The sequence below is a fragment of the Emydura macquarii genome, unplaced genomic scaffold (genome assembly GCF_026122565.2).
Source record: "Emydura macquarii macquarii isolate MOO-44397 ecotype Brisbane River unplaced genomic scaffold, CSIRO-AGI_Emac_v2 contig_2417, whole genome shotgun sequence".
NCBI classification, from domain to species: domain Eukaryota; kingdom Metazoa; phylum Chordata; order Testudines; family Chelidae; genus Emydura; species Emydura macquarii.
This window is the reverse complement of record NW_027132554.1, coordinates 3,554,196-3,566,754: the sequence shown is the minus strand read 5'-3', so window position 1 is coordinate 3,566,754 and position 12,559 is coordinate 3,554,196. Positions and strand designations below refer to the sequence as shown.

General features: G+C 48.4%; 1 protein-coding gene across 7 annotated transcripts in view; it reads right to left on the bottom strand.

Moving 5' to 3' along the window:
- The window catches only part of EXD3 (exonuclease 3'-5' domain containing 3), a 505,315-nt gene that overhangs the window by 297,136 nt on the left and 195,620 nt on the right, over positions 1 to 12,559 (bottom strand). For all 7 annotated transcript variants that reach the window (XM_067561577.1, XM_067561574.1, XM_067561576.1 and 4 more), the window contains one exon: positions 4,113 to 4,279. In XM_067561577.1, coding sequence (XP_067417678.1) covers positions 4,113 to 4,279 — 167 coding nt within the window. The remainder of the gene's footprint in view (positions 1 to 4,112; positions 4,280 to 12,559) is intronic.

Here is a 12,559-nt window from a genome sequence, read left to right as displayed (position 1 = left end):
TAGTGGGACACAAAGGTATGTACTGAAGACCAAGAGGCGGCTCTATAAATGTCTTGTACTGGGACCTGAGCCAGTAAGGCCACAGATGATGCGTGGGCCCTTGTTGAGTGGGCCATCAGGGATGCTGGAGGCGCAATTCCCGCCTGCTCATAGCAAACTTGTATGCAGGACATGATTCATGATGAGATTCGCTAGGATGACACCGCTAGTCCTTTCATCCACTTGGCCACTGCAATGAAAAGTTGCATGGATTGACGGAAAGGTTTAGTCCTATCGATGTAGAAAGCCAGAGCTCTCCTGACGACAAGAATGCAGAGACACCTCTCTTTGTTGGAATTGGGAGGTTTCAGAAAGAAGATTGGTAGAAAAATATCTTGGTTGACATGGAAGTGAGATATCACCTTTGGCAGGAAAGCCAGGTGCACTCGTAGTTTGACCAAGTCCTTGTAGAAGACTGTGTAAGGGGGACTCAGAGATCAGGGCCTAGACCTCCAAGATCTGCCTCGCTGACGTGATTACCACTAGGAACGTGACCTTCCAGGAAGATGCATAAGAGAGCAGGAAGCTAAGGGCTCAAAGGGTGGCCCAGTGAGCCGTGAGAGGACAAGATTCAGTTTCCATTGAGGGATTGGGTCCCGTACCGGCAGGAAGAGTCTTTCCAGGCCTCTGAGGAATCTGGCTATCAGCTCATGCAAGAAGACCATTCCTCACTGTACAGAGGGATGAAAGGCTGCTGTGGCCACTAGGAGTACCTTAACTGACGAGAAGGCCAACTTTTCCTTGTTTAGATGGAGCAAGTAGTCCAAGATAGCCTGGATAGGTGATTTAGTTGGGGAGATCTTGCGGTGAGCTGCTCAATAGGTGAAGCGCTTCCACTTAACCAGGTGTGACACTCTAGTGGGAGACTTCCTGCTTCCCAACAGGACCTGCTGGACCTGCGCCAAGTAGGAGCGCTCTTTCAGGCTCAGCCATGGAGCATCCATGCCATCAGGTGCAGGGAGGCCAGGTCTGGATGAAGCAGGTGACCATGGTCCTGGGAGAGAAGGTCCGATCACGATGGGAGTGCCCAAGGCCGGGCTACGGACAGACCAAGCAACATCCCGAATCAATGCTGGCGTGGCCATGCAGGCTACCAGCATGACCTGTGCCCAGTCTCTCTTGATTTTTATGAGGACTTTGTGGATCAGCGGTATCGGCAGGAAGGCATACACGAGGTCACACAACCATGACATGAGAAAAGCATTGGTCAGTAAGACATCGCCAAGACCCTGCAGGGAACAGAATCATTGCACTTCCTGTTCCACCTGGTGGTGAAGAGGTCCACTCGGGGACTGCCTCAACTCTGGAAGATAAGCCTGGCCACTTCCAGGTGCAATGACCACTCATGGTGAGAGCAAAAGGATCTGCTGAGGTGGTCCACTAATGTATTCTTGACCCCCGCGAGGTGCACCGCTTCCAGGGGGATGTTGTTCCACAGATCAAAGAAGTTCCACAGATGTATGGCTTCCTGACAAAGGGCTGGGGACCTGGCCCTACTTGCCTAGTGATATAGTACATTGAGGCCGTACTGTCCATGAGCACTTGAACCACCTTGCTGGAAAGCTGGACCACTTCTCAGGCTAGTCGGATTGCCCTGAATTCCCTGACATTGATACGTAGCTTTAGCTCGTCTCTGGCCCAGCGACCTTGGGTCCTGAGGGTACTGAGGGGGGCTCCCCATCCTAGCTCCGAGACATGTGAAACTAGCGGTATCAGTGGAGGAACCATGAGGATCGTATCCAAGTGGTGTCTGGATGGGGAATACACAGTCGCCAGCCATATTGCAGAGGGCTGAGGTGTAGCCTGGCATACTGAACCATGTAAGTGCAGGCCGCAATGTGACCCAATAGCCTGAGGCATACCTGCCTTGCCTGTCTTTTTGGTTGGCCGCTTTAACTACCAACAATCCCGGAGAGGGGTGGGTGCAAAGGTATTCAAACCCTTTAGCCCTGGTGAGGACCCCTCTTTAGCACCGGTGAGCGCCCCTGTTTGGTGCCCGTCTTCTTTAGCCTCTTCTTTGGCACCAGAGATGGTGATTGATGCCAGGAAGACAATGGTGCTGGGAAAGCATCCGTGCTGAAGCCAACGTACTCGGCGCCGAGTTCGACTAACCTGGCTACCACAGAGGCCTGAATGCCGACTCCGTCAAGAGGGCTCTTAATCGAATGTCCCGATCCTTCGTGCTATGAGGCCGGAAAATGTTTCCAGATTCTGCACCTCTCCCTTCCATGAGCCTCTCCTAAGCACTTCAAGCAGCTCTGGTGCAGGTCATTCACTGGCATAGGCTTCTTACATGAAGCGCAGGGTTCAAAACCCGGTGACTGGGGCATGCCTCATCCCTGGGTCATTTGCTAACTTAAAACTAACTATAAACAGTTAGAACAACGAAAAACCACTAGGTTGAAGGAGAACTTGCAGAAGCAAGAGAAAGTTGGAGCACCGTCACAGGCGGTAAGAAGAAACTGAGAGAGAGGGGGACCGGCAGTGTCCTATACACAGGCGCACCGCAGCAGAGAGCGCTAGAGCTGGCCATCTGGGTAACACTAGGGGAAAAATTTCCAGCACCGGTGCATGTGGCATACACACCCCTAATTGGGAATGGATATGAGCAAGCACTCGAAGAAGAACACCACACTAACTAGCTCCTCTGCAGTTTGTTCCCAGACATTTGCACACGGATTCTTCACCATGTGTGGTGGATTTAACTTTATACTATGGATTTAACAAGTACGGGAGCTCCGTAAATCACTTGCAGTAGGTCATTTATCCAATTGTGGGATGCCCTAGCCACAGGCTGGGATTTCCTTGCATGAACTCATAAACTAGGGAAAGACAACCTAGCCTAAGGTGGGTGCATAACTGGCTGGAAAACTGTTCCCAGAGAGTAGTTATCAGTGGTTCACAGCCACGCTGGAAGGGCATATTGAGTGGAGTCCTGCAGGGATCAGTTCTGGGTCCGGTTCTGTTCAATATCTTCATCAATGATTTAGATCAGTGGTTCTCAACCCACAGCTCACAGGCCACTTGCAGCCCAACCAGCACACAGCTGCAGCCCATGTGACATCCTCAGAGCCATACCAGTCCCACATAACACACAAAGAGCTGCATATGTAACCCACACTGGTAAATAGGTTGAGAACCACTGATTTAGATAATGGCCTAGAGAGCACACTTATAAAGTTTGCGGATAATACCAAGCTGGGAGGGGTTGCAAGTGCTTTGGAAGATAAGGTTGGAATTCAAAATGATCTGGACAAACTGGAGAAATGGTCTGATGTAAATAGGATGAAATTCAATAAGGACAAATGCAAAGTACCTTAATTAGGAAGGAACAATCAGTTGCACACATACAAAATGGGAAATGACTACCTAGGAAGGAGTTCTGAGGAAAGGGATCTGAAGTTCATAGTGGATCAGAAGCTAAATAGGAGTCAACAGTGTAACACTGTTGCAAAAAAACCAAATATCATTCTGGGATGTATTAGCAGGAGTGTTGTAAGCAAGACATGAGAAGTAATTCTTCCGTCTACTCCACACTGTTAAGGCCTCAACCGGAGTATTGTGTCTAGTTCTGGGCACCACATTTCAGGAAAAATGTGGATAAATCAGAGAAAGTCCAAAGACGAGCAACAAAAATGATTAAAGATCTAGCAAACATGAGCTATGAGGGAAGATTGAAAACATTGGATTTGAGAAGACTGAGGGAGGGACATGATAACGGTTTTCAACTACATAAAAGGTTGTTACAAGGAGGAGGGAGAAAATTTGTTCTCTTTAACCTCTGAGGATCCAACAAGAAGTAACAGACTTAAATTGCAGCAAGGGTGGTTTAGATTGGACATTTGGAAAAACCTCCTAACTGTCAGGGTAGTTATGAACTGGAATAAATTGCCTAGGGAGGTCGTGGAATCTCCATCATTGGAGGTTTTTAAGAGCAGGTTAGACCAACAGCTGTCAGGGTGACAGAATAATACTTAGTCCTGCCTTGACTGCAGGGGACTGAACTAGAAGACCTCTGGAGGTTTGTTCCAGTTCTACACTTCTATGATTCTATGATAAACCAAGATATTTACCTCTCCTGGACCTTGAGATTCTGAAGTTCATCCACCACTCCGTAAGGCAGGGTCTTCTCAGGTAAGCTGTAGCGGAGAGCCCACCTGGCTGCTGTGTTCAGATCACAGTAACTGACTAGCAGTTGGACCAGCTGTTCTTGTAGCCATCGATTCTCCCCAACTGTGTTCTGCAAGGAACCAAGAGTAACAAAATCTGTTGGTGCAGGTTCCATCTGCAGAACATGACTTCACATTTCCAACAACAGGGTGTCCCAACTGAGGAACCCTAGAGCTCAGGACAGGAACTGGCAGCCTGAATTGACTCCCTGCTGCTTGGCGAAGCAGGGAGCAAGAATGAAAATGTCCTTCCCACTTTAGAAGTAACTTTTTTTGAGTCCAGTTACTGCTGCTAGTTCTTCTGTCCGTGGCCATCTGGTACAAGTGAGCCTACGATGGCCCAAATGAGTCAGACTGATATGGCTTACCGCCATTCAGGCCTACTGGGCTCCCATGCAGAGGGACTGCTCCTGGAAAGCATTTGACCCGGGCACTCAACCTCATCTGAACACCATGGACAGAGCAAAGAGAGGAGCACATGCTACCAGTGTACTGAAGGACAATGCAATTTAGACTGGGTGATGAGCAGCATGTCCAGTTCATCTCACAGGCTGGCAAAATAAAGTGAAGTCAGTTTAAAACTGGCCAAAGAGAGAGCAAAGGCCTTTAGAGTCTGTTAGCTGTTTGAAACAGGATTGGATTAAGGCAATCTGGACCTAGGCACACCATGACATAGGGCCCACTGTGGTCTCACCATGACCCTACCCCCACTGACAAAGGCAATAGCAGGGTGGCTCTCTTCCCATCCCAGAAAGGGAGGGATAGCAGGATGGGGCTCCTCGAAACATCTGTTTAAGTGGACGGGCCTGCACTTTTCTCCTGCAACACACAGTGTCCTGCTGGGAGGCGACAGCAAGGTCCCTCCTATAGCAAAGAGCCTTGGAGTTAATAATACCCCACTGAGATGAACGGAACAATTCACCCCTCTCAGAGCTATTGTTTCAGGCTATCTGCAAACTCAGGCAAATGTCACTGCATTATCTTTACTCCCTTCAAGTCTTCAAGCTTTTCTTTAAAATCACCAGGTCGAGAAACTCACTTACCAAATGAAAATGGTGATTCTGTTCTAATCACACAACTTCAGGAGCAGAGGCCCTTGGCAGGGAGCAATAGAGTCAATGCCTTATCCAGCCCAGCTCATAAACCTCCATTATCCGTTTGTGATAACTGTCCTCAACACAGAACTGGCTAGCTTGGTTTAAAAATCCCGGTAACATTTCATTATGGAGATTCACAGCAAAAGATGTCTATTACATAATGAATCCCAATTCTGCATGCAGTAAATTAATTTCTGAATTAAACTGGCATTGGCAAGGAACTGCCTGTCTTCATAAACACTAGGAAGTTTATGGGTGCCTTTCTGCACTCCACTATCCACAGCCAAAGTGATTAATTTGCTGTATGTTAGGAGGTGTGTTCAATTCTTCCATTATTTGAAATTTTATATCGTTTCCTAACACCAATGTGTGCAACATCCCCAGCGCCGCAGCTGTTATGAGTTCCCATACAGCTGCGACACACATACATCTGCTATTCCCAGATGTTTAAAAGGGTTTACTACGTACTAAGGCACATGCAAGCAAAGCACTGCCAAGGGAATCCAGCTACTGACTGGCAGCACCTCTTGGTGCTTCAGAACAAGACTGGGCATCTACAACAAAAAGGGAACAGTTTCAGTTAGGACAACTGTGTCACCCTGCACTCGCCCTGCTGGAACCAGAGCCATCCTGAAGGTGTGTCATTTGGTTTATAGCATCAGTACCCCAGAGACAACATCAGTGGAATGGCATCTTTATTGTGGTGACATTACATGCGGTAACACTGATCATAGAATATTAGAGTTGGAAGGGACCTCAGTAGGTATCTAGTCCAACCCCCTGCTCAAAGCAGGACTAACCTCAGCTATATCATCCCAGCCAGGGCTTTGTCAAGCCTCAGCTTAAAAACCCCTAAAGATGCAGATTCCACCACCTCTCTAGGTAACCCATTCCAGTGCTTCACCACCACCCCCCCCCAAGTGAAAAAGCTTTTCCTAATGTCCAAACCTAGACCTCCCCCACTGCAACTTGAGACCGTTGCTCCTTGTTCTGTCATCTGCCACCACAGAGAACAGCCTAGCTCCATCCTCCCTGGAACCCCCTTTCAGGTAGTTAAAGGCCGCTATCAAATCCCCCCTCATTCTTCTCTTTTGCAAACTAAACAAGCCCAGTTCCCTCAGCCTCTCCACACAAGTCCTGTGCTCCAGCCCTCTAATCATTTTTGTTGCCCTCCGCTGGACTCTCTCCAACTTGTCCACATCCTTTTTGTAGGGGGGGGCCCAAAACTGGACACAATATTCTAAATGTGGCCTCACCAATGACAAATAGAGGGGAATAATCACTTCCTGCGACCTGCTGGCAATGCTCCTACTAATGCAGCCCAATATGCCATTAGCCTTCTTGGCAACCCGGGCAGACTGCTGACTCATATCCAGCTTCTTATCCACTGTTACCCCAGGTCCTTTTCTGCAGAGCTGCTGCCTAGCTCGTCGGTCCCCAGTCTATAGCTGTGCATGGGATTCTTCCTTCCCAAGTGGAGGACTCTGCACTTTTCTTTCTTGAACCTCATTAGATTTCTTTTGGCCCAATCCTCCAGTTTGTTTAGGTCACTCTGTATCCTATCCCTACCTTGCAGGGTATCTACCACTCCCCCCAGCTTAGTGTCGTCTGCAAACTGATGCTCTCTTCATAACTGCAGACATGGTGCTTATAACAAAGAACTAAAATACTGTGCAAATGGTCATATCCTACAGAGCTGGTCTGTGTTTCAAAGTTTTGCCAGCACAGCTATGTCAGTTAGGAGTGTGAAAAAATCATGCCCCCAACCAAATAACTAAGCCAGCAAAAGCCCTAGTGTTTTGAAACAGTGTTTTGCCAGTATAGCTTATTTTGTTTGGGGAACTGGTATGAGCTATACTGGCAAAAGAGCTGCACTTCCACCAGAAGGGTTTGTTGGACTAGCTATACTGGCAAACCCTTTCTAGCGCAGACAAGGCCACAGGAGCTAAACATACAGATGTGCATTTTATAAGAAAGCTCCATGTTCCTTCTGCACGTACAACAAAGATCCCTGCCCAGTAGCACAGCTGCACCTAAACTGTGTCTGCAGGGTCGGAATTCATTCCCAGGGATTTTCTGTACCTTGCTGTTTCATCCAGTACATGTGCAAACAAAGTCTGAACATGTGGAATGCTGCTGGGGCCATCAGGCCTCATTCTTGAGATTCTTTTAGCAAGAAAAAGGTGAGAAGTCTTCAAAACAGACACACCTGCTCAGGTCAGGAAATAAATCTGCTGATGGCTCAAATTAAGAAAAAGAAAAACACAGAGATGTAAAGGAGGTAGAGACTGGGAAAAAAAGAAAAGGAGGAACAGTGTTTGCAGGTGGCACACATGAGTTAGGACAGAAAAGGCTGCATGAAGCCAGCCTCATTGCAAGCATCACTGACTAAACTCTAATGTTGCATTTCCATGGCTCTGCCAAATGGTGAAGCATTTCTGTTCTCATGATGGTGTCTTTATTTCCAACCCTGTTGCTAAAGTGAAGGTGAAACATGCAGGAAGAGTCAGACGCAAGACTGGTGTAACAGGAGATCGGAGGGGCAGGTGTGGGTATTAGCAAGCAAGGAATCTTAGTGTCTGTCCTGGGAAAGGAGGAGGAGAGGGCATTAGAGGGTAGAGTGATGGAGGAGATGGGAGATGACAGTAGGTCTTGTCAATCCTCTCTTTGAAATGTCTGCATATTCCTGCACAGAAAGGAAGGAGGGAACAGAAAGCGGGCAGGATGTCCAGGAGAGCAAAAATGGGTAAAATGGGGATCGTTGTGGCTGGGAGAGGCAATGCTGTTTGGTGATAAATAGGGGTGCCATGGTCAGAAGGCAGAGAACAATCCCGCAATGATCATGCACATGGGAAACAATTCTGAATAAAGCTGGAAAGAGCAGCAATGAACCTGACGGAGTGTAACAGGAACTCCCTGCGGGATTAGCCTGAACACAGGGCCTGTTCCAGCACCAACTGAAGTAAATAGGAGTCTTTCCACTGACCAGCATAGGTACTGGATCTGGCTCCTATTCACCACGTGGAAGACCAACCTTGTCATAAAGCGATCATTTCTGTAGCCTCATAGCCATGACTTTCTGATTTAGCTATTTTTAATAACTGATTTCCCTCTCCACACCTCCCCTACTAACCATGCTAGTCTGGATGCTTTGTCCATCACCCATCTTTGTGCCTTCTTCTATGGCACCTTATGCAATGAAGGCCCGCTTCAGGAGACATTAAAGCACGGGTTTCAGCACTTTCCTGAATTAGGACCTGAATCCCTTCCCCATCACAGTGTGCCAAGCCACTTCCTTATCCTCATTCGAAGTACCTCCTGAAGACTCACCTCTTTTGCAATGAATTAATGACACAGGAAGAACACAGTCAGGGCCCAAGCAGAATTCTTTCGGGCTCAGTACAAACTTGTAACACGGGCCCCCTCCCACACACGTAATGGGGGTTGCACTCTTGGCCTCTGGGCCCTGGTAAAGCGTACCTTTCCCCCCCACACCTCCATGTGGGGGCCCTGTACAAAGTCAGTCCCTCCTCTGGGTTTCCCAACATCTGCCCTGTCATCTTTCCGTCCATCATTCACAAAGTAAGCTCTTCAGACCAGGGACTGTCTTTACTTTGCACATAGTCAGTACTTAAGGAATAAACATTACTGTTTCAGTGATTTATATCTGGGAGGGTTGAGGGTTATTTTTTAATGATAACAGAATTAATCTTTTAGCAACAACAGCGGCTCGTGAGAGACGGTAAATTTCCTCAGAGATGCTACATTTTGAATCTGCATGAAATGGAAAGTAGCTTTGGTCAACAGAAAAAAAAAATGCATTTGCGGCAAAACTAACAATTCCATATAGGTCAAAGGCTTGCAAATGAATGACTTTGCAGGAGACTATATTGGGGATGTTTGATGGACATGGGAACATACCACCCGAATGACATTTGCCATTACGCACCAATATTTCAGTTTCTGTAAATGAAGACTTTTGAAGAGAAAACAGGTATTTTCACATGGGTCTATTAGCAAACCAGACTACAATGGTTCTGTTCTGATTAATGTCAACAACACCCTGCTTCACTATTCCTCCGAGCCAGAGAAAATTGTACATCAGCAAGACAGGTTTACACCCCTTTCAGAATCCTAGACACATTATCCTACCCTTAACCCACAGCTACACACAAGAATTCCCTACACCACCAGTAACCTGTGAGTGCAGGTTACATACCGGTAAATCCTATTCTTGCCTCAAATGAATGCTTTACTGTGCTGGGAACAACCAGAGCAGACAGGAGCTCAGCAAAGCGCCAATCCAAAGCCCACTGAAGTCCATGAGGGTCCTTCCTCAATATCAACAAGCTTTAGAGTGGACCCCAAATAAGAGCATAAAATCCAATTTATCCTCTTGAACCAAGTGTATGTTTGTTCCTTTCAACCTTAGTTTCCTTTTGTCTTTTATCTATTTTTGGTCCATTCATTTGTCTGTTTAAATACTAAATGCTAAATGCTAAATACAATTCCCCACTTTTCCCCTGGCACCTTTTTTGCAGAATTGTCCAACAGGGTTATTTGTGCAAGTAAAGCAATGGGTGTTCGCAATAGCAGACTATAAATTAGCTCATGAATGCCTTGGCCAATTCCTCCTGCTCTCCACGGTTCCCCAGAAACATTCCTATCTGCCAGCAGAGAAGAAATGTCAAGGAGATTGAGATTTGGCAAATTAAGGGCAGGTTTACACTTAAAACACTGCAGCTGTGCCACTGTAGCACTTTGTGAAGACACTACTAATTAATCCATCTCCATGAGAGGCGGTAGCTATGTGAAGGGGAAAGCCCTCCCGTTGGCACAGCGCTGTCTATATCAGTGGTTAGGTCAATATAACTGTGTTGCTCACGGGTTTGGATTTTTCACATCTGTGTGCCGTGTAGCTACGCCGATGCAAGTTGGTAGTGTAGACCCAGCCTTGGAAGGGGGGATAAAGTCAAAATTGGACTTTGAATGTAAAATTACTATTGTCTCAGCCTTAGCTATGGGGAGATAACAGCAGTCTCTTTAAAACCATGACAGAGCTTTTAACTATATTTATGTGAAAGACATCCACCAAATAAATTGTATTATTATTATTTCCATTGTTAATTCATTTATACTTTGTTTCTGATCAAGTGCTTTAGACTTAATCTCACAGAGATGCATCTTCAGTGTTTGGTGTAATCTTTGGATTTCAGAGTGAATTGGGGTGGGAAGAGAGCAAAACCTCCTGCCTACCAACAGATGAAAAGACTGGGTTACTCTGCATTCAGGTTTTTCATTTGCCAAATAGAAAGGGATTATCTGGCTGCTTCAGCAGAAAAATGAAGCCGATATTCTGGCATTGGGAACAGCATGGAAGTGTCTTCCCCTTAGCCACCTCTCCCATGTCAGATTTTTGTCTGCAGACAGGTAGACTTCTTTAACCATTTGAAACCAGCACTTTCAGCAGAAGGGTCAGGAGTTTAGGGAGTGTTTTATCACTTTCAAGACATGCCCATCTCTTTCTTAAGTGTGCCAAGGCACTGCTGTGCTACTGTGTTGCTGGGATCCCTGTACCCCGAAACCTGGAGGATTTGAGTTTCAGTCTTGTGTCAAATTGCCGGCTCTGCTGCCGTCGGTTCTGCACCTTTCTTTCTCATAAACGGTCAGGGTGCCGCCTGTTGCTCCTATTTTTGGGCGTTGGCCAGCCTGGTAATGCCCAGTGGGGCAAGGGGGAGAGAGAAGGGACCTGGACCTGTTCTCTACTTCGGGTCCCAGCTCAGGGGCCCTAATAATAGCAGCTAGGCACTGCTCTCAGTGCTTCTGGCTGCAATTTTCCCCTGGGCTACTTTCCCCCTCTGCCTTTTCAGCTTCTGGGGTTCTGCATCCCCTCTCCTCTTGGGCAGGGACTTCTCCAATCCTCCTGCCAGGGGGAATCTCTCAGTCCCGTTCCTCTCCTTTTGGCAGGGTCCTTTCCCCCTCTGGCCTCTGTAGCTTTAAGCCAGGGGTTTGGCAGGGAAGCCTCACACCCAGCGTTCCCCTTCACCCAGTTCTTTGGTCTCGCCCTCAGTCATCACGCTCCTCCAACATTCCCACCAGCTCTCCTTCCTCTCTCCCGTCTTTCTGGAACAGGGGTTTTTATCAGGTCTCTGGCTGGGCTTTAATTGGCCTCAGGTGCTCCTAACTGACCTGTAGAAACCCCTGTTCAGTCCACAGGGAACAAGGCACTGATCATTCTGGGACTTATATCTCTCCCTTCAAGCTTGGGTGTAGGGATGGTCCGTCGTTCGCCCTCCTGTCCCTGGACCAGGAGAAGGTTCAACAAGATGGACCACGGGTATCTCCTGGGCACCCTGCAGGCATTTTCCTTCTGTCCCTGTTTCATGGGCTTTCTCCGGGTGCTGTACACCTCCGCAGAGTGCCTGGTCAGGCTCAACTGGACCCTGACCGAACCGGTCAGCTTCGGGCGAGGAGTGCATCAAGGCTGTCCGCTGTCAGGCCAGCTGTACACTGTGGCCATCGAGCCCTTCCTTTGTCTCCTTCACCGAAGGTCGATGGGGTTGGTGCTCCATGAGCCAGAGCTCAGCCTGGTCCTCTCAGCATACGCCGACGACATACTCCTCATGATCCAGGACCTGGGCGACCTGGAGTGGTTGGAGGTCTGCCTGACTGTCTACTCGGCCTCCTCTGCCCAGGTCAACTGGGCCAAGAGCTCTGGCCTGATGGTAGGGGCCGGGTAGCGGGCAAGCTCCCTCCCACCCACGCTTCAAGTCATCCAGTGGAGCGCGGGTCTGATGCTGTATCTGGGCGTATATCTTTCCGCCACCCATCCCTCCCCAGCAGACAACTGGCACAATTTAGAGGGCAGGGTGTCTGAGCGGCTGTGGAGATGGACAGGACTGCTCCTGTGACTCTCCCTTCGGGGGAGGGCGCTGGTGCTCAACCAGCAAGTCCTGTCCATGCTCTGGCACCAGCTCAACACCCTGGTCCCGACCCCAAGCTTCCTGGCCCACCTCCAGAAGACAGTTCTGGAGTTTTTTTGGCCAGGACTGCACTGGGTCTCTGCGGGGATCCTGAGTCTCCCCCTGGAGGAAGGCGGGCAGGGCCTGTTCTATCTCCACAGCCAGGTCCACACCTTCCGCCTCAAGGCCCTGCAGAGACTCCTTTACAGTGCAGGTAGTCTGGCGTGGAGCCACTTGGCGCACGCCTTCCTCCGCTGCCTCCGAGGGCTCCGATATGACCGGCAGCTCCTTT